At 49.2% G+C, this 26,071-nt stretch overlaps 1 protein-coding gene across 9 annotated transcripts in view; it reads right to left on the reverse strand.

Moving 5' to 3' along the window:
• The window catches only part of PXYLP1 (2-phosphoxylose phosphatase 1), a 70,678-nt gene that overhangs the window by 14,126 nt on the left and 30,481 nt on the right, over positions 1 to 26,071 (reverse strand). For 7 of the 9 annotated variants that reach the window (XM_045903658.3, XM_045903661.3, XM_045903659.3 and 4 more), the window contains 3 exons: positions 21,304 to 21,435; positions 4,100 to 4,258; positions 3,015 to 3,141 (listed from right to left, as the gene is read on the reverse strand). In XM_045903658.3, coding sequence (XP_045759614.1) covers positions 3,015 to 3,141; positions 4,100 to 4,258; positions 21,304 to 21,382 — 365 coding nt within the window. In that variant the 5' untranslated portion in view covers positions 21,383 to 21,435. Of the gene's footprint in view, positions 1 to 3,014; positions 3,142 to 4,099; positions 4,259 to 21,303; positions 21,436 to 21,727; positions 21,841 to 26,071 lie in introns of all 9 variants that reach the window. The other 2 variants (XM_064587082.1, XM_064587074.1) reach the window with 1 other exon arrangement.

A 26,071-nucleotide genomic window follows, 5' to 3' on the forward strand; every position in this document is an offset into this window, starting at 1 on the left:
ACATTCATGAAGAGGCAGCTTCCACTACAAAGACTTGGGAGAGCCACGACCATGTCCCGTGAAGGGAAACATTGGGGCCACCAACATGCACAGACATCAGCTCCTACATTCCCTGCCTGCTGGCCCAGATCTGCCCTCTCACTAGACTAGAGGAGCGGGCACATTCTAGGACCCACTGCCTTTAAGGCGCCATAAAAATTAATGATTCCTGAAGCTGAGCCAGTACCTGGGAAGGCAGCAGGCACAGCTGGTGACCCAGACCCCACAGTCCCAGGGGACTCAGAAGCCCAAAGTGGGGCCATGTTGCTGGGAGTCCTGCTCACTCTAAGTGTGCATTTATAATGACAAGTCAACTCCATGTTTTTAAAGATGGATTAAATGACAGTAATTAATTAAACATGCATACTCCTCCCTCTTTCCACCAAGGACTTCAAGCAGCTCCTAAAGATACAAAATGTGCAATAAAATAGAAGTAGGTCAAAAGATCAAGGCCAGAGAAAATGAGGGCAGAGATAGCCAGAGCAGCTGGTCCCCCCCTAGGAACTGCGCCTCTCAAATGGGAGCTCCAGAAATGGCCCTGTCAGGGGATCCTGCTGTGGCTGTGACGGAATGAGGGGCCCTGGGGCCTGGCCTGGCCTGACCATGACCTCGCAGAGTAGGAAGGAGGCCGGGCCCAGCAAGCCTGCAGGCCACTGCAGTAAATGAAACACCATCGCGGGTCCACCTCTCAGTATGACCAGCTCAGTGCTTCAGTCCATCCCCTTAGTTAGACTTCACAAGTCTGTGATCAGGGATGGACTACTGTCCCCACATTCCAGGACAGAGCGCTGGGGCTCACAAAGGTGAAGGGTTTTGCCCTCTGTCAAAAAGGTTACAAAGTCCTCAGAGGATTCCACGGCAGAGGATGTAATCTATCATGAGGCGCTGGATGGGCAATTATGACTCATGATTCTAAGGTCCTGAATTCACTCTGCAACCAACTAGTCCAACAACTATTTTATGCCAGGCTCGGTCTGGGCACCAGTGATAAAGGAGCAAGACCCAATGCCCTTGAGGAGCCAGCCAGTGGCGTGGGAAGGGCAGAGACCATCATGCTGGAAGACACGCTGCAAAGCATGAAGGTGCACAGGGGAGGCCCTGCATGCTGGCGGGCAGCTGTGCCCAATGGGCACCCTCTGTAGGAGCAGCTAGGGTAACCTCCAGAGCCTCGAGGTGCTCAGGGGCCCGACTGGTCTGGAGACAGACCCCTGGTCTGAGCCAAGCCACTGAAATTCTCACATCTGGGAGCAGAAGCCACAAGTCACCAGGGCTAAAGCATGGTATTGTCCACGGAGTCCTGGAGGCTGCCCCAAGTCTGGCCAACTGAGAGGCCTGTTGGCCTATCCATTCCTGGGCAGTTCAAAGGGCAGATACCCACAGTCTATGCTGGTGGTGCAAGGCCACTTCTCTGAGCTGCCCTGCCTGCACCCTCTCCATGTCCTCCTGCCATCCCAGACACTCCAGACCATCCCCCGATCCAGACACCACACGGTTAATACCCAGCCCGGCAAGTGGCCTCCAGCCCTGCCCCAATCCTAAGGCCAGTTCAGGACTGGTCGTCACTCTATTCTGAGGCCCTTCCCGTAAGCCCCCTTTTCAGTGGCAGTACTTGGTACAAGCAGAGAAGTCATGCTCACACAGCAGCAGGGGTTGCCCAGACGAGGCAGCATCTCAGGGGAGCCTGTGAGGAGCTGTAGGAGTGGGTCATGCGGGGACGGGGCGAGCAAGCTAAACAGCAGGGGCAAAGGCCTGATGGGCTAGGGGGCCGGCGAGAGGGGGCAGAGCAGGGGTAGAAGGTCCCAGCAGGAAGGCTGGCACAGGCTAGAGACCAGAGGAAGAAAGCCAGTGTCTGCATGGCCCTCGACCCAGGGGCTCTTCCAACCCATGGGACGGACACTGCGACATGCACCCAGGCTTGTTAATGTAGAAGGGACATAAGTACCCAGGCTGCGAGCTCCGTGACCTCTAGTAGGGAAGGAGAGAGTGCATGAAAGCCTACAGCCAGGCACTATTTCAGGATGTGTTTATATCTAAGGGTTCACTTTCTCTTCTCCATATAATCCTGGACGGTGAGAAGCCTGGAGACGCAGAGTCACCCTGAATCCCCCTCCCTGGGGTTCACACCACCATCCACTAGAAGGAACAGGCCTGGCTGCAGGGAGGCAACCCATGGTTCCCCCAGACCAGCCCTGCCCGGGGCAGGCTGGCATCCAGAAGCATTCCATCCGCATGACGTCTTCCTCACTGAGCACTTCCCTCTGTCTCCTCCGCTCATTTGGTCAACACTGCGAGGGATGTTATGCGCCCCCTGACACGGCGCTGAGGCCCTGCCCGTCGTTTCAGCGCTAACCCGGCCTCTCATTTTAGAGCCGTATGCAATCTGTTGGATTATTTTTCATCCTAAGGGCATTCAACCAGGAACATGCTATCCCTAATCCCGTGAAAAATGAAAAGGTGGAAGTCAGGTCTCACATGTATATGGCTCTGCAGCTGGGGGTGCACGTTCTCCTCTATCGTGCGTCACTTCCTCCTGACCCAACGGTCAGCAGCAGCATCCCCACTGCACAGATGGGAGGGGGAGGCTCAGAGACTAAGGGACTTTCCTGCTGCCTCAAACAGCACAGCTGCCCCAGGGTCTGAGGACATCTGGCCCTGCGCTCACTGCACTGTGTCCCAGCTCTTTTTCAAACTGCAGAACATGGGAGGGGAGAGTGGGCCTCACACTGGCCTGAACCCAAATCTCAGTTCATCTGCTGTGTGGCCTTACACAGCTGTCCTTGCCTCTCTGGGCCTGCTCCTTCTCCACTGGGAAATGGCAATTAACACACAGGATTGCTTTTGAAGATCAGGCTCTTGGCAAACAGGACGTGCTCAACAAACGTAGCTTATTCCCCTTTCTGCCATTCTCCAGCCAGCATTTTGATCGGACAGAGAACAGATTCTTGAAAATGACTAGCAGGAAAAGTGCAATTTACCTGTTAGCCACCAGAGTGCAGTCAATTTCTGGTCGCTTCGTTTTGGGAATGACATACAGTGGGTACCTGTCCCCGTGTCGAATGAACACATGCACTGAGACCAGCTTAAAATGATGCGGGGCGTGACCTGTGGGAGAGGAGCATATCGCCTGGTTAGCACTCAGGAGGTGTGGATCCTGTCCACTTCGCACAGGTGGAGGGATGAGCATGGCAGGAGGGTGCTGGTGTAGGGGGTGGTGCTCACAAGGTGGGTGGAGAAACGGAGACAGGGCTGGTTATGTCTCAGACCCCCCAGAAGTAACAGGCTCTGGGGGTGTGGGCTGGGGGCTGGAGGCCAGTGAAATGGGGGCACGATGATTCAGGTGGCCTCACTCACATCCACAGCCTAGAGGGAGGCCTACAGAAGTGCTAGAAACAATGACTTCTGCTTTGAAGCTCCATGGAACAGGGGCTCCCAGCTGGCTCAGTCGTTAGAGCACGTGACTCTTAATCTCAGGGTTGTGAGTTCAAGCCCCACTTGGGTGTGGAGCCTACTTAAAAAAATAAATAAAATAAATAAAGCTCCATGAAACAAATCAGGGCACAAATTGATAAAAATATTCAATATCATTGATTGATACACTTTCAAAAAAGCAAAACTCAACATAGAAATCCTATTTTCCTACACTTTTACCGCAAGATACCAACAGAGCATCCCGCATCCTGTGGATGTCCTAAGCCCCGAGAGAGTTTACTGGAAAGGGGGGGGTAGATGGGGGTGACACCCTAGAGTCCGTCAAGCCTACCTCTGGTATCTCACCGAAAACCATGATGGAGAATATGTACAGAGGGCTTCTCGTGAGCTGTCCAGAGCAGTTACGGAAGCCTCCGGGCAGCCCTGTGAGTAGGGACTGCTTGTTACGCCCATTTCACGATGAGGAAGCTAAGACTTGGGAACTCATTCAGGGGCACGGTCTAGTGGCGGCTGCAGGATTTGAGCCCAGGCTGTCTGGCTCCTTCCTACCATGCTGTGCCACTTGAAGAACAACTAGTCCCCAGAGGGGTGCGGGTCCAGGTGCCACGCTGGGCAGCGCAGGCAGGCCTACCTTCCATGCTGCGCTCAGCCACGCTGGGAATGTTGCAGTACAAGAGAGCTTCGTAAATGGGGTCCGTCACGGGGGGCTCTGTCACTGGCTCAGGCATGACTCTCTTTCGACTCTTGCTACTCACTCCATTCTTAGCTGTGGACACGGGGGTCAGGTGGACTGCAAGGGAAGCAAAGCAGGCCATGACATGTGCAGTCACAGGAGGAACCAGGCCAGCCGCAGGGGCCCAGAGCGCGGCTGGACTTGCACCAAGTAACTCTTCTCTCCCTCGGCACTAGGGTGGGCTTCAGTCCAGCAAGCGGTCAGCTTCTCAACAAGAACTTTCTTGAGCCCTCAGTGTGCCCTGCCTCTTTCTCAATGCCGTTACCTTCTCCTGACCAATAATTAGTTGTGCAAAAGGCAGGTGGGCCACCCCGGAGAAAGGGGCCTCGCTCCGGTGGTAAAGGAAGAACTTCGGGCAGCCTGGTTACCTCATTCCTAACGCCCTTTGAATTCTGGTAAATACCAGAGAGGAAACCCATCACCTTTTGAGTGCCTACGAAGTGCTAGATGTGCTGACAGATCTCATTTGATATCATCTGCTTTGCACTTTGGGGTCCCCAAGAGCCCAATGGCAGGCGTCACTCATTAAGCTTCCCAAGACCACTTTACAGAGGAGAGAGCCTAGTGCCAAGAGGGAGACGGAGGCAGCCACCCAAGGCGGATGTGGTGGATGGAGCCCCATGTCAAGCTCATTCCTCTGCCTCCCGGCCAGGTTCTCCCCACCAGTCTTCTGGATGTCATGCATTCATCCTGCAGTCTGTCTGTCCATCTAGCACCCCTCTTTCTGTGGGTGAACTGCTCCTTCCCAGCGTCCCTGCCCCAGGCTAGGAGGTGGGGGGACATGTGACTGAGTCAATGAGGATAGCGATGGGGCAACTCGTCTCCTTTTCCTTGACAGAGGTCCTGTGCACACACTAGCAAAGGGTCTCTCGTATGCTGATCTCTAGGAATGGAAACCCGGCGCTGCTCCAGCTACCTGTCCCTCCTCGGACAATCTCTGTCTGCAGGGGGAGAAAATGATGCTGAATAGAGACAAGGCAGACCAACACATGCAGAGACCTAATCAGAGAGACAGAGAGAGAGAGAGAAAGACCTGAGGACATCATTCTTGGAGACTCTGGGTTCAGATGTGGCTGAAGCCAGAACCTCTCTTAGATGTCCCAGTAATATACATCATACATAACCCTTCTTGCTTAAGCTAGTTTGAGTTGGGCTTTAGTTACTTTCAACCAAATGAGTCCTGACTAATAGACTTTATGAATTACTTATAAGCAGATGTAAGTCCATCTTCTGGGTCAATGGTCCCCAACTTTTCCATGTATGCGGGACCTCTTTGCAGCATCACAGATTTTCTGGAACTCTCTACACAATGATAGTTGTACTTTTAGCATCCACCAACTGAGGAAATGCACAGAAATAGCTGTGCCCAAGTATCATTTAATTTCTAAAAGGTTTATTAATCACCAGAATATATATACATACATTTGAACAATAGCTAAAACAGGGCCCAACCACCAGCCTAAATCCATTTAAATTCCCTAATTCCTTCTACAGATTTTTCTAAATAAATACTTAAGACTTCCCTTTGGCAAACAGATGTTATAAATAAAGGTAAAAGACAAACAATCCACTGAAAGGAAAATATTTGCAACGTACGTAACAAATTATTAATATCCAAAATGCATATGAGCTCCTACAACTAAAAAATCAGTAAGGGATATGTGCAGGCCAAGTACAGAAAAATAAATACCAACCAAACAGCATCTTTTCATATGTTCAATGTTATTCATACTTAAATGCAAAATAAAACAACAGCCTCTGATCCCGCCTATCAGACTAGAATATCCTGTTTTTATAATAATACCAGTGCTGGCAAGGGTGTAAAAACTCACTTCCACACCGCAGGTGAGAGTGAAAATAGAAACCTTTTGGAAGGATTTGGCAGTATCTGCTAAATGTTATATGTGCCTTATCCCTGATCCCTTGACTCTACGTCTTGGAATCTACTCGTCAGACATCAATTCCAGTCATAAAGATGTACGGCCAAGGAGATTTGTTGCAGTGCTGTTTGTAATAACAAAAAAGGGAAATCGACTAGGTATCCATCATTAACAGAACAGAACGTTACACCCATATTGGGGAATATTCTGCTACAGTTAAAAAGACTGGAAAAGAATCAAAGATAAATGAAGTGAGGTGAATAAATCAAGCTACTGGATAAGGAAAAACAAACTATAAATGTATGAATATACAGGCATTTGTTTATTATGTAAATGCGTAGATGTCTATAAGGACACCCATTATAATGCAGCAGTGGTTTCCTCTGGGGAATGGATGGAATAGGGGGTGAAGAAGTATTTTTACTTGTTTTTCTATAAATGTCTATATTGTTTTACAGTCTACACACATCTATATTTACAGTAAGCATGTGTTACATACTTCCTCTATGTACAAACATATATGTATCTTTCTATAACGTCTACTCATACTTCTTTTATTAGCAGATTTTCATTCATTACTTGTATTACTTGTATTACAACAACCATCACAGAGCTATAGAATTGGTCCTTCACCAATTCAAAATTAGTCCTTTGGTTGGCCCTATATTCACTTTCTTCCCAGCAGCTGGAAATGGCCAGATCTGGTAACATACAAGCTCAGATGTCTAGAGGTAATTTACCATTGGGGGATTGGTGCCAGAGTAAGGGAAGGAGAAAAGTATATGTCTGAAGGCAGCATCTTAATGACCCAGCAATTCTGGCTGTGTGGCAACTCTGAGCCCTTAACTCTGCTCTCTTATGACATGGTGCCAGATTCTGGTCCCTTGGCCATGCCTGTGAAGCTAAGGACACATGAACATATGAGTGACACGGGGACATAGGGGCATAGGTTTGCTAGTTTACCTGTAAGCACATGGGGTAAGGCCTATGGGAACCACCAGCACTTGGGAACTGCTCTAGACTGAATGTGTCCCCTTAAAATCCACATGTTGAAACCCTAACCCCCAATGTGATGGTATTTGGAGGTGTGGCCTTTGGAAGATGATTAGGTCAAGTGGGATTAGCCTCCTTATAAATGAGACCCCAAAGAGTAAACCCCTCCAATTTTAATCTCAGGAAATAAACTGAGGGTTTGCTGGAGTAGTGGGGGGTGGGAGGGATGGGGTGGCTGGGTGATAGACATTGGGGAGGGTATGTGCTATGGTGAGTGCTGTGAATTGTGTAAGACTGTTGAATCACAGATCTGTACCTCTGAAACAAATAATACATTATATGTTAAAAAAAGAAAAAAGAGAAAAGATAGTAAGAAGGGAAAAATGAAGGGGGAGAAATCGGAGGGGGAGACGAACCATGAGAGACGATGGACTCTGAAAAACAAACTGAGGGTTCTAGAGGGGAGGGGGGGTGGGGGATGGTTTAGCCTGGTGATGGGTATTAAAGAGGGCACGTTCTGCATGGAGCACTGGGTGTTATACGCAAACAAGGAATCATGGAGCACTACATCAAAAACTAATGATGTAATGTATGGTGATTAACATAATAAAAAAAAAAAAGAGTAACCCCCTCCCTGCCCCTCCACTATCTGAGTTTACAGAGAAAAGATGCCTTCTCAGAAGTGGGCCTTCACAGACACTGAATCTGCTGGTGCTTTGATCCCGGACTTTCAGTCTCCAGAACTGAAAAAAATAAACTTCTGTTGTTTTATAAGCTAGCCCTTTTATGGTATTTTTATTAAGCGACCCAATGGAATAAAAAGGAATCATGATAGCTGGGCCCAAAGGACCCATTCACAACCCAAGGAAGCAGTGGTTTGAAAGTCACAGATAAAGACTGGGTGATAGAGGCCTTCAGTCCAGAGAGATTTTATGTGCTGCTTCCCGGCATCTGGGCCTGTCAGCCTCACCCACTAGTTACTGAGATCACCCCATGCTGTTTGCACCCTCCTGAGTCACCAGAACGCAGGGCCAGCCCACACAGAGCCCTTCGACGGGTCCTCCAGATGCTAGACATCTGGGGGAGGTTCTGATGCACAGAGGCCATGGGGTAGATGTCCCCCCAGATCCGCCCTCCTACCTCCTCGCCCCCAACTTAGTTCTCACAGTCCCGAACTGCCTGGAGCTGCCCCGACGGCCACAGGGTGTTTCTCCCCCCACCCCTCCTTTTGTGTCTAACCACCCTCATCCCACCCCGACATTCCTCTTCCATTGGCCCCCACCCCCGGTTCTTGCTGCCAGCTTGGCTCACAACACAGTACCCATCAACAGGGGTGTCCACAGTTGGTCAACCAGCCGCCCCAAACATCCGGAGGGTCAGGGCTATGTCTTTTTCATCTTTATATTCCCAGTCTGACCAGCACAGGGCAGGCCCCCTATACCGCCTGTTGAACTGGAAGCTTACTCTGAGCGGCGCTGTGCTCCACGCTTTCGATGAAGTGTTTCACTGGACAGAGGGAAGACAGGCAAGGGCCCAGGGTCAGGATCAGATCATTACTTATCAGCAAAGGCCCCTAGGCCATAAGCCCCTGTGTGGCCTTGGGCCTTAGACCACCTCAGCTACCTCGACTAACTCAGTGATCCACAGGATCAACAGGTGATCCTACAACCAGGCGTCTGTTGCCAGCTCATTACCAGGGAGTCACTTTGACTCACACACGGACAAGCTTAGAGCCCCTCCTCCAGGGCACCAAGCCAATGCCCATGAGCCCAAGCTCACCTCCCCATATCAGGGCCCTGGTATAGGACAGAGAACAAACATCTACCTCACACCTGGCCCTCCTCCACTAGCTCTAGCCTTAAGAACCTCCTACTAGGGGCGCCTGGGTGGCTCAGTCGTTAAGCATCTGCCTTTCGCTCATGTCGTGATCCCAGGGTCCTGGGATCGAGCCCCACATCGGGCTCCCTGCTCCACGGGAAGCCTGCTTCTCCCTCTCCCACTCCCCCTGCTTGTGTTCCCTCTCTCGCTGTGTCTCTCTCTGTCAAATAAATAAATAAAATATTTAAAAAAAATAAAATAAAAAAAAGAACCTCCTACTAGTATGCAAGCCCTTCACAGACGCCTCAAATCTGACTTGACTGAGCATCGTGGGGGCTCCCATCCCGGGGTCAGATCACCACCCCTCCCCACCTTCTCTGGAGTGGCACTTCCCCCCAGGCCAACCCCGTGGCTGGGTGGGGGACTGTCATATTGCTCCTCTAGGATCCCGTCCTTGCCATACTGACTGGTCTAGGGACAGGGACTCGAGTCTAGCCAACTGTGCCAAAAAGGGCCCTTTCCAGGAAAGAACAGCTTCCCCATGTAGAAGAAGCAATTTTATAAGAACAGGGATGCCTGGGTGTCCCCGTGAAGGCAAACACGACGGGGCAAAAGTGCTGGCTCACCTCTCCATCACTGGCTCAGCTGTCTGAGTCACACCACTGACCACACCAGCAAAGACCCTCATGGGGCCAAAGGCGTGGCCCTGCCATCTGCCTTTTACCTTCCTGGCTCCAGGGCGTGCCTCCCCGCCTAGCCCTGGGCTGCTCATCTCCCCAGCGGACGGTAGTCACCTCTTGGGACTTGTCGTTTCCAGGGCCGCTAAGGTCTGTCCTCATTCACCCCTGCTGCCACGGCTGTCCACGGTTCTGAATGCAGGGAGGTGATATGGGGCTGCGGACTACTGAGTCACAAACGTGGGTTCGAGTCCTGACCTTGTTATTTCCCGGCTGCATGACCTTGGGCAAATCCTCCTGCCTCACTATGCCTCATTCCCTTCCCCTACCAGAGTGGTGGCGTGGATGGCCTGAGACGTCCCCTGTGGAGCACCGCACGGGGCCTGCCGTGTGGTAAGGGATAAAGAAGTGCTATTTGCTCATCAGTCCCCTTGAGGGGATTATTCTGGCTACTTCCAGGCTCTTAGAAGGTGCTCCCTTCAACTGGGGATCTGGAAGGGATGCTGACCCTCTGTGTCCACACCTTTCACAGAAGCACAATGAACCAGTCTCCCTTCCCCTCTCAACCACCCAATTTTAGCAGCTTTTCTGACTCCTTTAAATACATCCAGCTGATCCAAGATGGCACCTTCTTTTTTTTTTTTTTTAAGTAAGCTCCACACCCAGTGTGGGGCTTGAACTCACGACCCTGAGATCAAGAGTCACTTGCTCTACTGACTGAGCCAGCCAGACGCCCCCAAGATGTCACCTTCTTATAAGCTAAAATACCCCCAGTTCTAGTATCCCCCAATAATCCAAAGGCTCTCGAGTTCTGTCTCCTGCGCTGGCCTGCCAAAGAATAATGATTTGCTCTACTGGCAGTTCCCACAATTCCCTCAGTGCTCCTCAATCCACCAAGTTGTCTTAAAGGTCCGTTGTGCCTCTACCCTGCACTGAATATAAAAATGACTGTGTGTAATTCTCAAATATAAGCCAGAACCACAACTGGAGACCCATTCTGTTATTTGCCTTTGGCCATTTGCTTTTACAGGCAGGAGTAGAAATCATGCTTAGGGATGCAAGGTGGAAATCAAGTCCACATTTGCATACTTTGAGAAACTTGGTTTTACATGGACAAGATTTTTTTTTTTTTAAGATTTTATTTATTTATTTGACACACTGAGAGAGAGAGTGAGCACAAGCAGGGGGAGCAGCAGGCAGAGGGAGAGGGAGAAGCAGGCTCCCCGCCAAGTGGGGAGCCTAATGAGGGCCTCGATCCCAGGACCCTGGGATCATGACCTGAGCTGAAGGCAGATGCTTAACTGACTGAGCCACCCGGGAGCCCCTGTGTGGACAAGATTGATCAAGCAGCTGAATCTATCCTTTCTGACCTATCTACTTTGGGCCACAATACAATACCAACTTTTCCTGTTCTCCTTATTCTTAACTATTCTTCATCCCTCATTCTTGTTGCCTCATGGTGAACCACTGTTCAGTAAGAATCTAGTAAGTGCTTTTGGTGCCAGTGATAAATAAGCCTGGTCCCATTTAGGGAGCCAGCAAACCACAGGAGGTATGACTCTCGGGGTTGGGACTCAGCAGGCTAGAGGTTTTGCCCTAGGCTGTTCCCAAGCTCTTATCTCTTCCTTGCCTGACCCTCCCTCTGAGGTCAGCCACTGAGCCCTAAGTCCACTGACTGCCAGAGCACAGGGACAGGGTTCCCATGGTGGCCTGAGCTTGAGCCCAGCTGTGGCCTCCCAGCGGGGACAGGAAATCTCACTGTTCTCTGGGGCAACTGATAACTGGCCTGGCCCAAACAGGGTCCTTTGGGTTAGATGACAGAAGCATCACCGACTCCAAATCATGAGAGAGGGCGCCTGGGTGGCTCAGTCGTTAAGTGTCTGCCTTCGGCTCAGGTCATGATCCCAGGGTCCTGGGATCGAGTCCCACATCGGGCTCCCTGCTCGGCAGGAAGCCTGCTTCTCCCTCTCCCACTCCCCCTGCTTGTGTTCCTGCTCTCGCTATCTCTCTCTCTGTCAAATAAAAAAAAAAAAAAAAAAAAAAAAATCATGACAGAAACTAGAAATCAGAAAGCCATCCAAGGACAGGCCCCCAGAAAGAACTGTGAAAAGAACCTCAGTCATTCTTAACCATCTCATAGCCTGAATCCCCCTGCCTCGGCTTTGAGAATCTGATAAAAGTTACTGCTCCTCAACCCTGAAAAAGGACTACATACACAAGCTTCTGAATTTGCCTTCTGAGGGTTCACAGGAAACTTCGAAACCACACGAGATGATGCTGACATCTGTGGACTCAGGCTAACAACCCAATGTGCCTGGAAATAGTTTTCTGATTTCGACACCCTTGATAGATTTTTCTTTTTTCAAAATGAAAAGGGAGCTTTACAACTCACATAAACATTTGTTCATCCTAAAATAGCTGTTCAACACTAAGGTATAAAAAGAAGTGAAAATCACCCATAATCTTATCACCCAGAACAACCCACAGTCTACATTTTAGTGCATATGTGTAGCTGGATGTCCTGCCAGAGGTTATATCTATGCTTCCGTCCCTGCTCTGAGGAGTTTCACTGAGGCTCAAGGACATTGTTTCCCCTCTCCTCAAGAGGAACAAGTAAGGGGCGCGTGGGTGGCTCAGTCACTTAAGCCTCTACCTTTGGCTCAGGTCATGATCCCAGGGTCCTGCGATGGAGTCCCGCATCGGGCTCCCTGCTCTGCAGGAAGCCTGCTTCTTCCTCTGCCTGCCGCTCCCCCTGCTTGTGCCCTCCCTCTCTCTCTCTTTCTGACAACTAACTAACCAACCAACTAACTAACAAGTAAGTTTTCGGTATCTCAAAGGCTTACCTTTTGAGAGCACTAAACCCCACTGAGGCCACCAAACCAACTGCCCAGGAAGGCAGCTGGTCATCTGCCTTCTGTGGAAAGGGTCACAAGGAAGAGATGGCCAGGGGTGGGGGCGGGCTTCAGGGAAGCCCCCTCACTGAGAGACAGTGCTGAGGGAGGGGCCTGCACCCTCAGGTACCTGGACTGACCAGCCAGCCCACCCTCTGCCGGATACCTGGGGCTGGGGAGAGGCAGAGCTCTGGCTGGGTTCCAGGTTCCCCAAGAGACACAGCCCCGGGCAGAGGGGTCCAGCCCCTTCGATGACACAGGAAATCAAGGGAGGGGCATGAGGTGATGCTGCAGCCCAAGCCGCACAGGTCAGAGATGGGCCATGCATCATGGTTGACTCCCTGTGCCTCGCACCCAGGGGGGCAGCCTGGCTCTGCTGGGCGTGTGAGGTGCTGGGTGCTGACATCGAGACAGTCGCACAGCTCTCTCTGGGTGCAGCCTGACTTCATCCTCATATTCTGGATTCAGATTCTGCCCTCAAGACCTCATTCCTGGTCGTTTCCCCCGAACCACCCGGCCACCCTTCCCTCAGGGCCGAGCCGCTATCAAGATCACGGGGCTCCACCGCCGATTACCACTGACCTCAAGTCAAGGTGGACTTTCTCAGTTTTTTTGGTTTTTTTAAATGTCATCCAGCTTGGAGCAGGTGCCCTGATGCCAAGACAACAGGGACTGGGGCCCAAGTTCATCAGTGCAGTTGGCGCAAACTCCTTCCCACTGTGTCCTCAGCTCCCCTCCATCCCACAGTTACTCCAATGCAAACATCCTCCAGCTTTCTCTATTTTGTCCCTCTCCCCACACAGTCTTGGCATAGGGAGGTACCCTCCCTGAGTTTACTGGCTACTTTTACTAACATTCTCTTGTTTTACTAACTAGCCCTGATAGTCTCTTCTCTAAAACGGGAGATCACCTTCTTGCCAATACTGTTGAGTTGACACACACACACGTATTCCCATATAAAACACCGTATGTACTTTCGGTTACTATATTATGGACAACCTTGCACGTGACTACAGACGGATCTGTGCAATCACAGCATAATGGCTGCAAGAGTATTTACTGTTGGACTCTTCGGCTGCCTTCCCCGCCTTTGCCTCCTGTAAGCAATGCTGCAATAAACATCTTTAAATATACATTTCTATTCTCTTATCTAATTCTTAGTAGAAATTCTCTAAGATCAGAAACTGGGAAGGAAGGAAAGAAGGAGGGAGGGAGAGAGAGAGGAAGGGGAAAGAGAGGAGAGAAACAATGTCCTCCCCACCCCCAGAAGAATACTAGAAATGACCCCCACACATAAATGTGTCATTTTTAGCTCATGGAAGGGCATGTCCCCCTGTTATGTAAATACAACATTAACTTAGGACATATGATGAAAGCTGATTTGTCACACATAATTTTGACACCTACAGAATTTTTTCACCCACAGATATTTATTTAACTCTATGGGGTAGTTGGACAGGAAGCATTCAGAGAAAAAGCAAAATTAAAACTCTCAGAAATCAAACAGAAAATAAACCTCCAAGAAAAGAATTGAAATAAAAAAATACTAAATGTAAAACCTAAGTGATAATGATGAACTTCTTAGGTTAAAAATGCAAGCCCTCATATTCAGTTCCTCATTTTTTCTGACTCCAATTCACCAAAATAAAATCCCAGGAGGAATCTTACTGTGGCTTTTAAAATAGAGTACATAGGGGCGTCTGGGTGGCTTAGTTGGTTGGGGATCTGACTCTTGATTTTGGCTCAGGTCATAATCTCAGGGTCCTGAGATGGGGCCCCCCTCATTGTGTTGGGCTCTGCGCTCAGCAGGGAGTCTGCTTGAGATTCTCTCTCCCTCTGCCCCTTCCCCTGCTTGTGCACTGTTTCTCTCTCTAAAAGAAATAAATCTTTTCAAAAAAATAAATAAATAAAATAGAGTACATAGTACATAAGACCCTTGGCATTCTAAGGGTTGCAGCCCCAAACCTTTGCCATGAAAACATTAAAATCTTCATGAATCCCCAGTTCACACACACCCCTGGGGCACATGCTTTTCTCCATAAAACAGACACAGGATGAAGAGCAGGAGTGAGGCCAGCTCAGCAGCCAGGAGCTCACTCCCAGCCATTATTATTCAAATCTGTGCCTCAGCAAAATCCCTGCCACCATCTACCATGGAGCTCAGGGTGCCTGCGAAGAGTGGGAGCCGTGAATGCCAACAGCCGACTACGAAGAGCAGGCTGAAGCCAGGGTCTGAACAACCAAGGCGAATGTGACAAAACCCAGGCACCTTACAGGGGCTCCTCACTCTCCTTCTCAGAGGCAATTTTCTTTTAATTTACACACTGCTCTAGCAAAGCTTGGTTACTCTCCTTCCCAGAGGGCAATGGATCCTCTGGGGAAAGGTGAGGGGTGTGGGGGTTGGAGGCTGCGGGAAAATGATGGCTCTGTGGGAAGAGAGGTACCAGAGAAACCACTGAAGACTCACACATACTGTTCACACACACCGCTCACACACACTCACACACCACATATATACAACTCACACACACTAAGCTGGTTCAGCTGGGGTGCCCACTGAACACACACAGAGCTGATTAAGCGGAGGCTCCTCATCTGCCTACCTGCTTCCCTTGGCTTTGGGGCCCCACCTCTCGGCTGCCATTCTGTCACCTTTATGGCCTCCCTTCCTCTGTCTGCCCAGATCTCATCTTTGCCCTGTCCTCTCTTCCTCCTACCTGTACCACAGGGCGCAAACTCCCAAGGTGCCAGGGTTCTGCAAGTGGAGACCATGGAGAAAGGAAGAGCTTGCACTCCCCACAACGGGGGTGGCCAGAACCCAGCTGTGGGCTCCAGCCACTGTCCCTGCAAGAGACCATGGGTCTCAGCTTGCTAGACAGTTTTTTTTTTGTTTTTTTTTTTTTAAAGAGGGGCTAGAAGTTTATGTGAAATTGCCTAAATTCTAAAACACTGGTAAATAAATGTAAAAATGTGAAAACACTGGTTGAGCCGAACAAAACTGTCAGTCTGGAGTGGCTTCCGCATGCTCCTGGTCTCCCCAGGTCAGGGCTTCAGGAACAGTGAACACAAAGTCCCCCAGCAGGGTCTCTCTAAGGCTCAGATCCTGAAACCACTTTCCGACAAGACATGGTACCCAGCTGGCCCTCAGGTACCTCATCAACACCTCCAACTCCTCGTCCTGCTCCACACCCAGCTTGTCCACTTGCCTGGGCCTTATCTAGACCCGGGGAGCCCCACATGGTTCCCTCCCAGTCCGGACACATTCTGGGCATTTTCTTTAGACTTTGGCATATTTAACCCAGGTGGAGATGAGACGTTCATGTGAATGAACACACAAATGCCTGACTGAATGAGGCATCTACTGAACTACCTGAGCCAGACTCCTGTGTGTCATCGTGGCGTCTTCCCCTTCTCCCCTCACCCTGGCCCACTCTACCACCCAATTAGCTCGACGTCCCACAGCCTCGCCTGCCGCTTTGGCTTTGCTTCTTCTTCCAGGGCCAATACCTTCAAGGTGCCCCCTCAGTCTTTCATGGAGGCAAAATCGCCTGAGTTGCCACCAGGCTTCACCCTCCCATCAGCCCCCGAACAGGGAGTGCCCAGGATTTGTGCTTACTAGACTCACCCAGGGAGCTTGTCAAAAGTGCAGATTTCTGGGTCCCACGCCTGCCAAAATTCTGATTCTGTAGGGAGGGGCACAAAATGTGCTCATTTTCGGTTGTGGAACATGCATTCTTTACAAGTCTCCAGAGCCACTCTGCTCAAGGTGCTCAGGAGACCACACCTGGGCAAACACTATCCTGGACTGTGGTCCTTCCAAGCCCTCAATCTCCTGGTGTGTTCCCTACTTCCAGTGGCTGGCTCCCCACAGCCTTCAGGATATAATGTAGGGATGGAGGTGGCCCCAGCGTTTGTCCAACTTAATAGCTACACATAGGTGACTAACTGGGTCCTACTCTCTTTCACTCTGTCTTTGCACACCCACCTCCATCTGCAGGAATGCCCCTCCCACCTTCCTCCATGGCCAACTCCTACTTACCCCTCAAGGATGAAGCTCAGATGTCACCTCTGCTGGGGAGTCTTCCTGAATTCCCAGACTGGATTAGCTTCTTGTCCTCTATCCTCCCATATCACCCTGCCATAAATGATCTCTAATTCATTTTATTTAACAAACACACATACAGTGATCACTGTGTGTCAGGCACTGTTATAGGTGTCTTAAAATATGAGCTCACTAAATCCTTTACTAACCCTGTGAAATAGGGACTATCGTTATCCCCATTCTACAGATGAGGAAACTGAGGCAGGGAGAGGGTAAATAACATGGCTGAGGTCACCTAGCTGGTAAGTGGCAGGACAGGGATTCAATCTGGGCAGTCTGGCTTTTTCTTAGAGCCGTGCGCTCCACCACTGTCCCCCCTCCCCCCGCCATCACCTTACATGTTATTTATCACCTCTTACCTGTCCTAGCACATCACACACTGTATTCCAAGTGTCTGCTCGTGATTTTCCCCCAGTAGGACACACAGCTGCTGTGGTCCTTGAGGGATTAAGCTCCCAGCCCAGGACCTAACCTAGGGTGGAAACTCAAGGAACATTTGCTGAAGGACAAAGCTGTACACACTCATGGCACTGGATCAACAAGAAAAGATAAAATTCCTAAAACCTCAGAGTTTGAAGAGACTTTAAATGGAATCAGGCCTGATGACCTGCCTAATATCCTCCTCTTCACAGAGCAATGCTCCAGAGTTTGCACCCCATGCATTCTACCTCTGCATGCCACTGACTTTTAGGACGCTCCACTGGAATGTGGCCCCATGGTCACCTGGGCCACACAGAACAAGTCTGACTCCTGCAGAAAGGGCTCTTGAGATACTGAAGACAATCCTGGCTTTCACTGCTGCGGGGTAACCTTCCCTCTTCCGCCTGGGGATCTGAACCTCCAGTCCATCTTCGGTATTTTCCTCAGAAGCTGCTCTGGTCAACTGGGGCGCTGCCCAGGAAAATCACCCCCAGATATACTGCCATGTGCTCAGTGTAGACTGGCCACTATCATGCCAATGAACTCTGATCAAAAACAAAAAGAAGTAGGATATATTTCAGAAGCCTCCTCTCTGACAAGCAGCTGAAGGAACACAAGCCTTGGCAGCCTTTGGGACCCCGAGAGCCCTGGTTTCTGAAGATGGTACCTGGCGATGGGATTCAGTGCTGTTGCTTAAAAGGTTTACATTGGCACGTTCTGCATGGAGCACTGGGTGTTATGCACAATGAATCCTGGAACACTACATCGAAAACTGATGATGTGATGTATGGGGATTAACATAACAATAAAAAATAAAAAAAAAAAAAGGTTTACATTGACTACGCTTCCACAAGCCAAGGGGTTTCCCACAAGGTCTCTGTTCTCACACTGATGCTGCAGCTGCCACAACTCATTCCATTTTACAGAAGAAGAAACAGAGGCTCTGAGAGGTCCGTCTTGCCCAGGGCGCACGGCTGCCACGTGGCAGAGCAGCATCCAAGCCCAAGGCTGTCATTCCAGAGCCTGTGCGTTGCCGCTGCGCTGCCATTTTGGGAATGGCCATTGGAACATGGTGACATGAGCATAAAATAAGAATTAGGTACAGGCTGGGCTGAAGGAGGAAAAATGGATGATTACAAAAAAGAGCAGAAAAGGCAGAAATACAACTAATCAAGTCTTTACATGCTGGCGGTCTTTGCCCTGTTGCAATGAAGAAGTCCCTTAATCTGAGAAGTAATTTTTACACTGGTACACATTTTAACTAGAATAACTAAAGATAGGGCGCGTGGGTGGCTCAGTTGGTTAAGCGACTGCCTTCGGCTCAGGTCATGGTCCCAGGGTCCTGGGATCGAGTCCCGCATCGGGCTCCCTGCTCGGCGGGGAGTCTGCTTCTCCCTCTCCCCCTGCTTGTGTTCCTGCTCTCGCTGTCTCTGTCTCTGTCAAATAAATAAATAAAATCTTTAAAAATAAAAAAAAAAAAAAGAAAAAATAGAATAACTAAAGATAGGTATGTCTTACTTGTTCCCTTCTGCAATTTGGATATCAGGAATTTCAGAGTTTCCCTATTTCCAAACTCAAAAATATCCAGGACTTGAAAAGACAAAATGAATGATTTTCATTAAAGGCTGTTAGCCTACAGCAAGTCATTACTACCATTTAAAGTAAACATATTTTGAGAAACTATGAACTGTATCTTAACCTTTTTTATATCCTTTCCATCCACCTCCACCCGACACTGTAGAAAAATGCCTGACACATATAAGCACTTAATAAATATATCTGGGGTCACAGACCCTACTTTCTGTACCAAGAGGAAGAAATGCTTATTTAAACAACCTGATTTTTAAATTGTAACCCGGGTCGTAACTTTCTCATATTCAAAACATCAGAAAAAGCCAACAGGACAAAATAAAATACATGATCATTGCAGAAAGCAAACTATACTGGTTCACTTAAAGCCTGAGAAAAACCAAGTTATATTTGATCGCCTCACATATATTACCTAAAATAATTATATGTGCTAATCTGGTATTTATTCAAAAATTAGTCAAAAGAAATGATGAAAAAAAAGTCCACATATTTTAGGGTAAGAATGAAAACACAAATGTTAGTTAAAGGTATGCTTTTGTATTACCAAGTAGTGCAGTTCCTTACACCGTAATAACCAGCAAGCCACAACACAATTAAATAAATAAAGCAATTAAACTCCGTATCTACAGAAATGGGTAAGTTTCAAAGTTACAGTTTACCTAGAAGTAGAAGAGCAGTAAGAACATCCATATCTTAATATCCTTCCGAACTCCAACGTATCCAAGAATAAAGAGCTCCAACCCGGGCAGGCTAATTTACCCTGCAAAATTTCCCTTAAAAAAAACTATGACTGAAAATTGGCTCTCCTAAAACAGAAGGTACTTTCAGAAGAGTTATATAAGCAAAACACACTGGCCAATTCAGTGACGTGGAAACCACCTCATGCAAGAGAAACGCAGCAAACACAAGTAACCCACATTCATGTCTCAGATCTTGTCAGCTTCGTAGAATAAAAAGTCAAGGTTGATTGTAACCTCCTACCTCCCCGGCCAAAGGATGGAAAATTTTTAATGAAAAGTTATGAACAATTAAACTACTAAGAGTCCTAACACACTTTTTGGAAAGGATTTGTATTTGATGGTTCATTAACCATCTGGAGTATCTTTAAACTTCCTATGCCCACCTACTCTTGACCTCGTTTCCCATTCTGTTAGGATAAAATGAGTATTTTTAATTGTCTTTAGTATTAGAAACAGCCTGTCGTGGGTACCAGACGTGTGCATGGAGTATGTCACAAATTGGAGGTGTATCAGGGGAAACTTGCTCAAAGCCTCCTCTCTTCAAACCACTTATTCCAAATGCCAAGTCTTTCCCACATTCCTCAGCGCTCTCAGAACATCTCACTTGCTGAGCCACCTGCTCTTCTTCCCATCACTCAAACTGCGACAGAAATGCCACCTCCTCACAGAGCCATCCTAGGCAGTGATGGGTGCCGACCACGTATCTCCCATCCATCAGGGTGCGGTGGTAAGATGGAGGGAAGGCAGGTGACAGCAAAAACGCAATTCCAAGCATAGGACAGACATTCTCAGCTTTGAGTATACGGCACCAGAAGGAGAGGGAATTCGGGTCAGCCTGCTTTTCAGAGCAGGTGTAGATTCATTCATTCGTTTAACAGTCATGAAACACCTACTGTGTGGTTGGCAGTGCAGTTCCTGGGGTATAGAGGGAAACAGGACATGGTCTCTGCTCTCAGAGAACAGTCTTGTAAGAGGAAGAGTCACAAGAACTGAACATTAGAATACCACATGGCTAGTGTGAGGAGGGGAACAGGTTTAGGGCATCCTGGAAGCACACCGAAGAAGCATCAGACCCGGTTGAGGGGGTGGGGGGAAGTCCTGGGAGGTTCCTAGTGGAGAAAAAGATGGAGTGAACCATGTGGGGAAAGGATGGGAGGGGCGTGAGGAGGATGGTGCTCCAGGCAGAGGGGCTGGCGGGATCTGGGCACAGAGAACAGGGTAAATGCGTAGAGAACGCCAAGCAATTCGGCATGAGAGAGGGGCCACTGGAGTACAGAGAGCCTCCCGGACAGCATGGGCCACCCCTGCAGGGTTACAACCAAGGAGGTGCTGGGGCCAGATCTGTGTTTGAGGATGGCCTCTCTTGGCGGGAGCAGTGGGGTATGCAGCTTTGGGGTCGAACCTGAACACAGGCGCCCAGTGAAGGACAAAGTGCTGGGCGGTGAGATCCATGGACTGGCTTCATCGGCCCTGCCCTTGCCTCACCACACGAGATGCCCCGTGTGTGGTCTCTGCTGCCCAGGAAACTGAGTTTGGTACCTAATTCCCCTCCCCTCCCCAACAACTGCAGCCTCACAGCCCACTGAACAGAAAACAGACGCCCAACCCTCAAAGAACCAACCAGCAGGCTAAACACCCCGGCTCACGCTGGGCTGCTCGGTGTCTCCCCCTTGGGGATCTAAGAGTCCGGGAATAACTGGGCAGCTTAGGAATCTATGCAGAAGCCAAAAACGTTTCATGAGGCCTGGTGAGCACTCTAGTTCCTTATGGCCGAAAACGACACTCAGGACAAAGCTCAGCAGTTTAGGATTTGGACTCACAACCATCCACCGTCAGTACTGATAATAAAAAGACTCGGTTGTTTTAAACTGCATTGTTCGTTTGAAAAACAAAGGCTTTGGGGCCTGTTTGTTTCCTCCCCACAAGGGCCCTCTATCTCAGAATGAAGCCCCCTTCGCTCCCACGAGCCGGTGGCACCAGGCGATACTCACAGAACTGCAGGCTGAGGCTCACGAAGGCCAGCAGCCCCGCCAGGGCCAGCCCCAGCAAGAAGCGACTGCGGAAAAGCATTATTGTCTGTTCTATTTTCTCCTCATGGCTTCACCTCCAATCGGGAACACGTCCTGTGAACAAAACAGAGGCAATAAACATGTGCTCCGAGGTGGAAAACCAAGTTTGTCAACTGAAAATAATCCAATTAGCCCAGTCCTCCAGCAGGGAAGCGTGAATCCTAGTCGCAGAACAAGAGCGGGTTATGTCTTTGCCCCCAAATGAGCCCAGCCGAGAATGCACCCTTCAAATTAATAAGAGGAAACCAGTTTGTGAATGCTTCGTTTATCCGACATCAACACAGAATGAGACACTTCCCAGCAGGACCTTTCCAAAGAAAAATGTAAGCTTTTATCGAGCACTTACCGTGTGCCAGACACTGAAGTCTTGACGGACCAGCTCGTGCTCAGCCCATTCGGACAACCAACTTCTAAATCTTCAGCCTTTTTTGGTGAATATTTTGCTGATATGATTCTGGTCTTTTAAAAAACTGTAATCATTAACCTGAACGCCAATCACTGCCACACGTCCCACAGTCACACCTTTAGGGATGGCTGGAGTATGCCAGAGGATTTGTCCCTACACTCAGTGGCCCCATCTGCTAACTGAAGACCTTCTCCCATCTGGATGGGTGACCCTATTTCTGCTGTGTCCACCGGCCTTCTGCAGCCCCACTCTACCCATTCTCATTTCCCCTTATCACGTTAGAGCTGCGCAAAACGACTTTCAAAAATGCTGAATGAGGCCCTTCTGTGAGAAAAGTGAATGGCTGCTCGAGGGTGTAACCCATCAGTCAAGTTTCTCTCCTTGTTCTCTCTGGCATTTGAAACAGAACTTGAAAATCACACTCTCTTCAGAAAAGGTCCAACCTGTTCTAGTAAGAGGACAAAAATAATTTCAAACCTGATTTTAGTGGCAGCACCTTTTCCTCCTTCAAATACAATCTCCTTCAGAGCCCCAATAGACACAATCAGACAAAAGCTCATTTGCTCACATGATGAGGGCTGGGGTTGCACAACTTTGTGAATACATGTACCAAAAGCTATTGAGGGGCACCGAGGTGGCTCAGTCGGGTAAGTGCTTGACTCCTGATTTTGCCTCAGGTCATGATCTCAGGGTCATGAGAGCGAGTTCTACTTTAGGCTCCAAGCTCAGCGTGGTGTCCACTTGGGAGTCTCTCTCCCTTTCCCTCTGCCCCTTCTCCCCTCGTGTGTGTGTGTGCGTATGCGTCCATGCGTGCATGCATGCTCTCATTCTCTCTCAAATAAATAAATAAATCTTTAAAAGCTATTGAATTGTGCACTTTGGGTGAATTGGATGGTTTGTGAATTCTATCTTATATCATCTATTTTTTTTAAAAAAGCGTATCTGTAGGGAATGAAGCAGGATCCAGAGCCCTGGAGTCCCTTGTTTCCCAGACCCTAACCCAGGAAGGACCCTGCAAGGGAGTTTGAGAACCACTCCTTTAAAGGGATTTGTCAGACTGTCTATAAAAAGAGAACATTTGCTAAAAGACTAACAAAAATATACCTGTACCTCACAATGGAGACTGTACTTTGGCAACCAACATCTCTGTTGACAAACAGATCCCAATTTTACACCTTCAAATAACCACTGCTTCTGTCCCTTTAGTCACCACCCCTAAGCAAGGACCAGTGCCTAGTGTCCCAAGATGGCCTGGAACTCCTCCTGCGGACACCCCCTCCTTGACCTGGAGGGCACTCACTAGCCTCGCAAGCTCTCTAGCATCCTGGCTAAGACAGCATACTACCCTGGCTGATCCTACCCAGGACTTAATGTATTTGGGACCCCAAATAAATGTTTTGTTTCCAAAATTCAAATTCCTCATAAACTCCAGTTGAGAGTGTTTAAAAAGACACACACAGATCTGTTAAAAAGAGACACACAGTGTCTCTTAAAAAGACACAAGCAGCTCAGCAGAATCTGTGCTTGGTGAGAAACACTGGCTTCTACATTGAACCCCCAAGGAGGCTGAGGTCACAGTATGAGACAGAGCATGGGTCTCCCTGACTGTGGCACTGCAGGTCGTCCCTTCTGTGCTAACAACGAAGGTGAACCCTTGATGCTGACAAACCCAATCCCAGATACAAAGTGTTAGCCTGGGTGGCTCTGGGCCACCTTGACCTTGGGGGTGTCCCTGCTAATGCTCATCTGAGCAGTTCAACAGTAAACCTCCCCATAGGGACCAAACAACCTAAGTAAAATCCGGGTCACAGTTTCTTTCTTTCCTTTTCCTTTTCCCTTTCCCTTCCCTTTCCTTTCTTTCTTTCAAGATTTTATTCATTTATTTGAGAGAGAGAGAGAGAGAGAGAGAGAGAAAGAAAACAGGAGCGGGGAGGAGAAGGAGAAGCAGACTCCCCGCTGAGCAAGGAGCCCAATGTGGGGCTGGATCCCAGGACCCTGGGATCACAACCTGAGCTGAAGGCAGACGCTTAACCAATTGAGGCCACCCAGGACAGTTTCTGTCCTCCACCCTAGACAACCTCTACTGCCTGGCCCAGCTCCCAGGGGATGTTCATGGAAGGCGACAACATTCACCTGTGAACGCTGGCCACAGTGTTTTCAAAACATACCCCACTTGGGCAGAATAACAATGCTCGGCTACCCTCGCACCTCCCCTTAGAAGGCTTCTACCTTTGCTCTGCTTCTCCAGGGACCAGGAACTTCTAACTGCTCAAAATCGGTGTTCCCTGGGTTTCCATTCACAGAGCACAATATGAACCAGCCACCATGTGGGGCTCTTGACACAACCTCTTTCATACTCTGCAGGGCAGACACATGCGTTTCTAATATGCAGGCAGAAAACCCAAACTCAAGAGTACAGGTTATCAAGTCTCAGTGACAAGATACAAAACAAGATCTCTGTGCCTTTACAGTTCGTTTTACATGTTGTGGTGTCTCCCCAACAGGTGTGCACGCTGACTCTAGCTGCAAGCTGTGGGTCAACACAGAACCAGTTAGCTCTTGACACGTGCCAGCTTCTTAGGCACTTGAAGACGGCTGACAGCTCCTCGCTAAATAGCCTGAGGGTTTCAGAACCCTCTCTTTGTCTTGGTCATTCCTGATTGAATTTATTCTGCTTTATCAATGACCTTCTTATAAGGTGACCCTTTTAATTTGGGGAGGGTGAGTGGGGTGTGCGGGTGGAGACTGGATCACAGAATGGGGAGGAGGTTCTAGAGGATTTGCCTCCTTTGGGGTATCTCTGAACTCCCAACCATAAATATGCTGGGGTTTCTCTTGATGCCTTCCTCACTCTTCTGTCACCATGCCACTTTCTGAGGCCGCCATATTTTCCTTTACATGAGCATCTTCCAGCGTTCCTGCCTGGGAGATGGCCTTTGGGGTCTTCGAGAACTCTCCCGGTAGGAGGGCTCTGCAGCCCTTGCTGCTTGAAGAGGCTCTTTCTTGTGGACCACATCAGCAGCGCAGTGGGGAAAGACAGGAGCAGCCCTATGGAGCCAGACAGACCTGGGCCAGAACACTGAGCTCAGTGACACAGGCCAAGTTCCTTAACCTCTCTGAGACTCAGTTTCCTCATCTGTGAATTGGGGCTAATAACCTCAGGACGTTGTGAGGATTAAAGTCTACGTACAATCCCCAGCATATGACAGACATTCAAAAGACATTGGTTGTTACTAGCATTATTCCCTCTTCCTCTTCTCTCAGTTCACTTTGCTGTTTCTTCCCTCCTCCTGGGAGACAGGAAGAGTTTCTTCACCTGTTTGTTGGTTTGTTGGTATGTGAGTACTGAAGGTTCACACGTTATTGCTCACCTCTCCCTCTGTAGCTCCAGCTCAAATGCTGTCTTCAGCCTCTCTACCCCTGGGCGTGGGAAACAGTCTTGCTGGCCCTGGGAAATCACCCACCTCTGACTTCTAAGCCCAGTGGTTTCTTTTGCTCCAGTTCCTCAGAGACCAGACCTGCCACTTGATTGCCTGCATTTGGGTGTGGGAGGTGAGGGTCTTTCTTCCCATGCTGGGCCAGGTCTGGCTCTTCAACTACTTCTTGCCTACAGCCTCTTGGGGGATTTTCCACCACACTTACTGGCAGGTGAGGCCACCAGAACGATGACTAAGTACTCTGCCTATGGTTTTACTTGACACTGCCTTTTTACACAAGGATGAACCACAAGACTGTTCAGAGTTGTCTTCTGGTGGCATTAGGTGGAAATAACCACTACTTACTGAGTTAGACCTCAGGCTTACAGCATGGTGGATTTGTAGCCTTTCTGTACCCATGGCCTGTGTAGTTTCCTCCCACATGGACTCTAAGCTTGGACAAGGTATTGACTTTGGCCAATGGGGACAACATTAACTGAGCTATAAGCAGAGGCTTGAAAGGTACTTAATGCATTGGGGCCTGTCCTCCTTTGCTGCTTTCGGAACACTGAGACCACCATGGGAAGACACCCGGGCAAGCTGGTGGAGGATAAGAGACCACATGGAGCCAAAGCAAGCAGCTCCAGCTGAGGCTCTCTTCAACCAGCCTGCCCAACACCACACGTGGGAGCAAGGCCATCCCAGACCATTCCAGCCCAGCCACGCCACCTGCGGATGGGGACCAGGAAAGTCAGCCCAGACTTAAAAGAACTGCGCAGCCAATCTACAGATCACAAGCAAGTATAATGGTTGCTCTTTTAAGCCACTAAGTTTAGGGAGCTTGATACAAAACGAAAGCTAACTGATA

This window comes from Mirounga angustirostris, unplaced genomic scaffold (genome assembly GCF_029215605.1).
Source record: "Mirounga angustirostris isolate CCGP_5_RB_7025 unplaced genomic scaffold, mMirAng1.0.hap1 SCAF_1, whole genome shotgun sequence".
NCBI classification, from domain to species: domain Eukaryota; kingdom Metazoa; phylum Chordata; class Mammalia; order Carnivora; family Phocidae; genus Mirounga; species Mirounga angustirostris.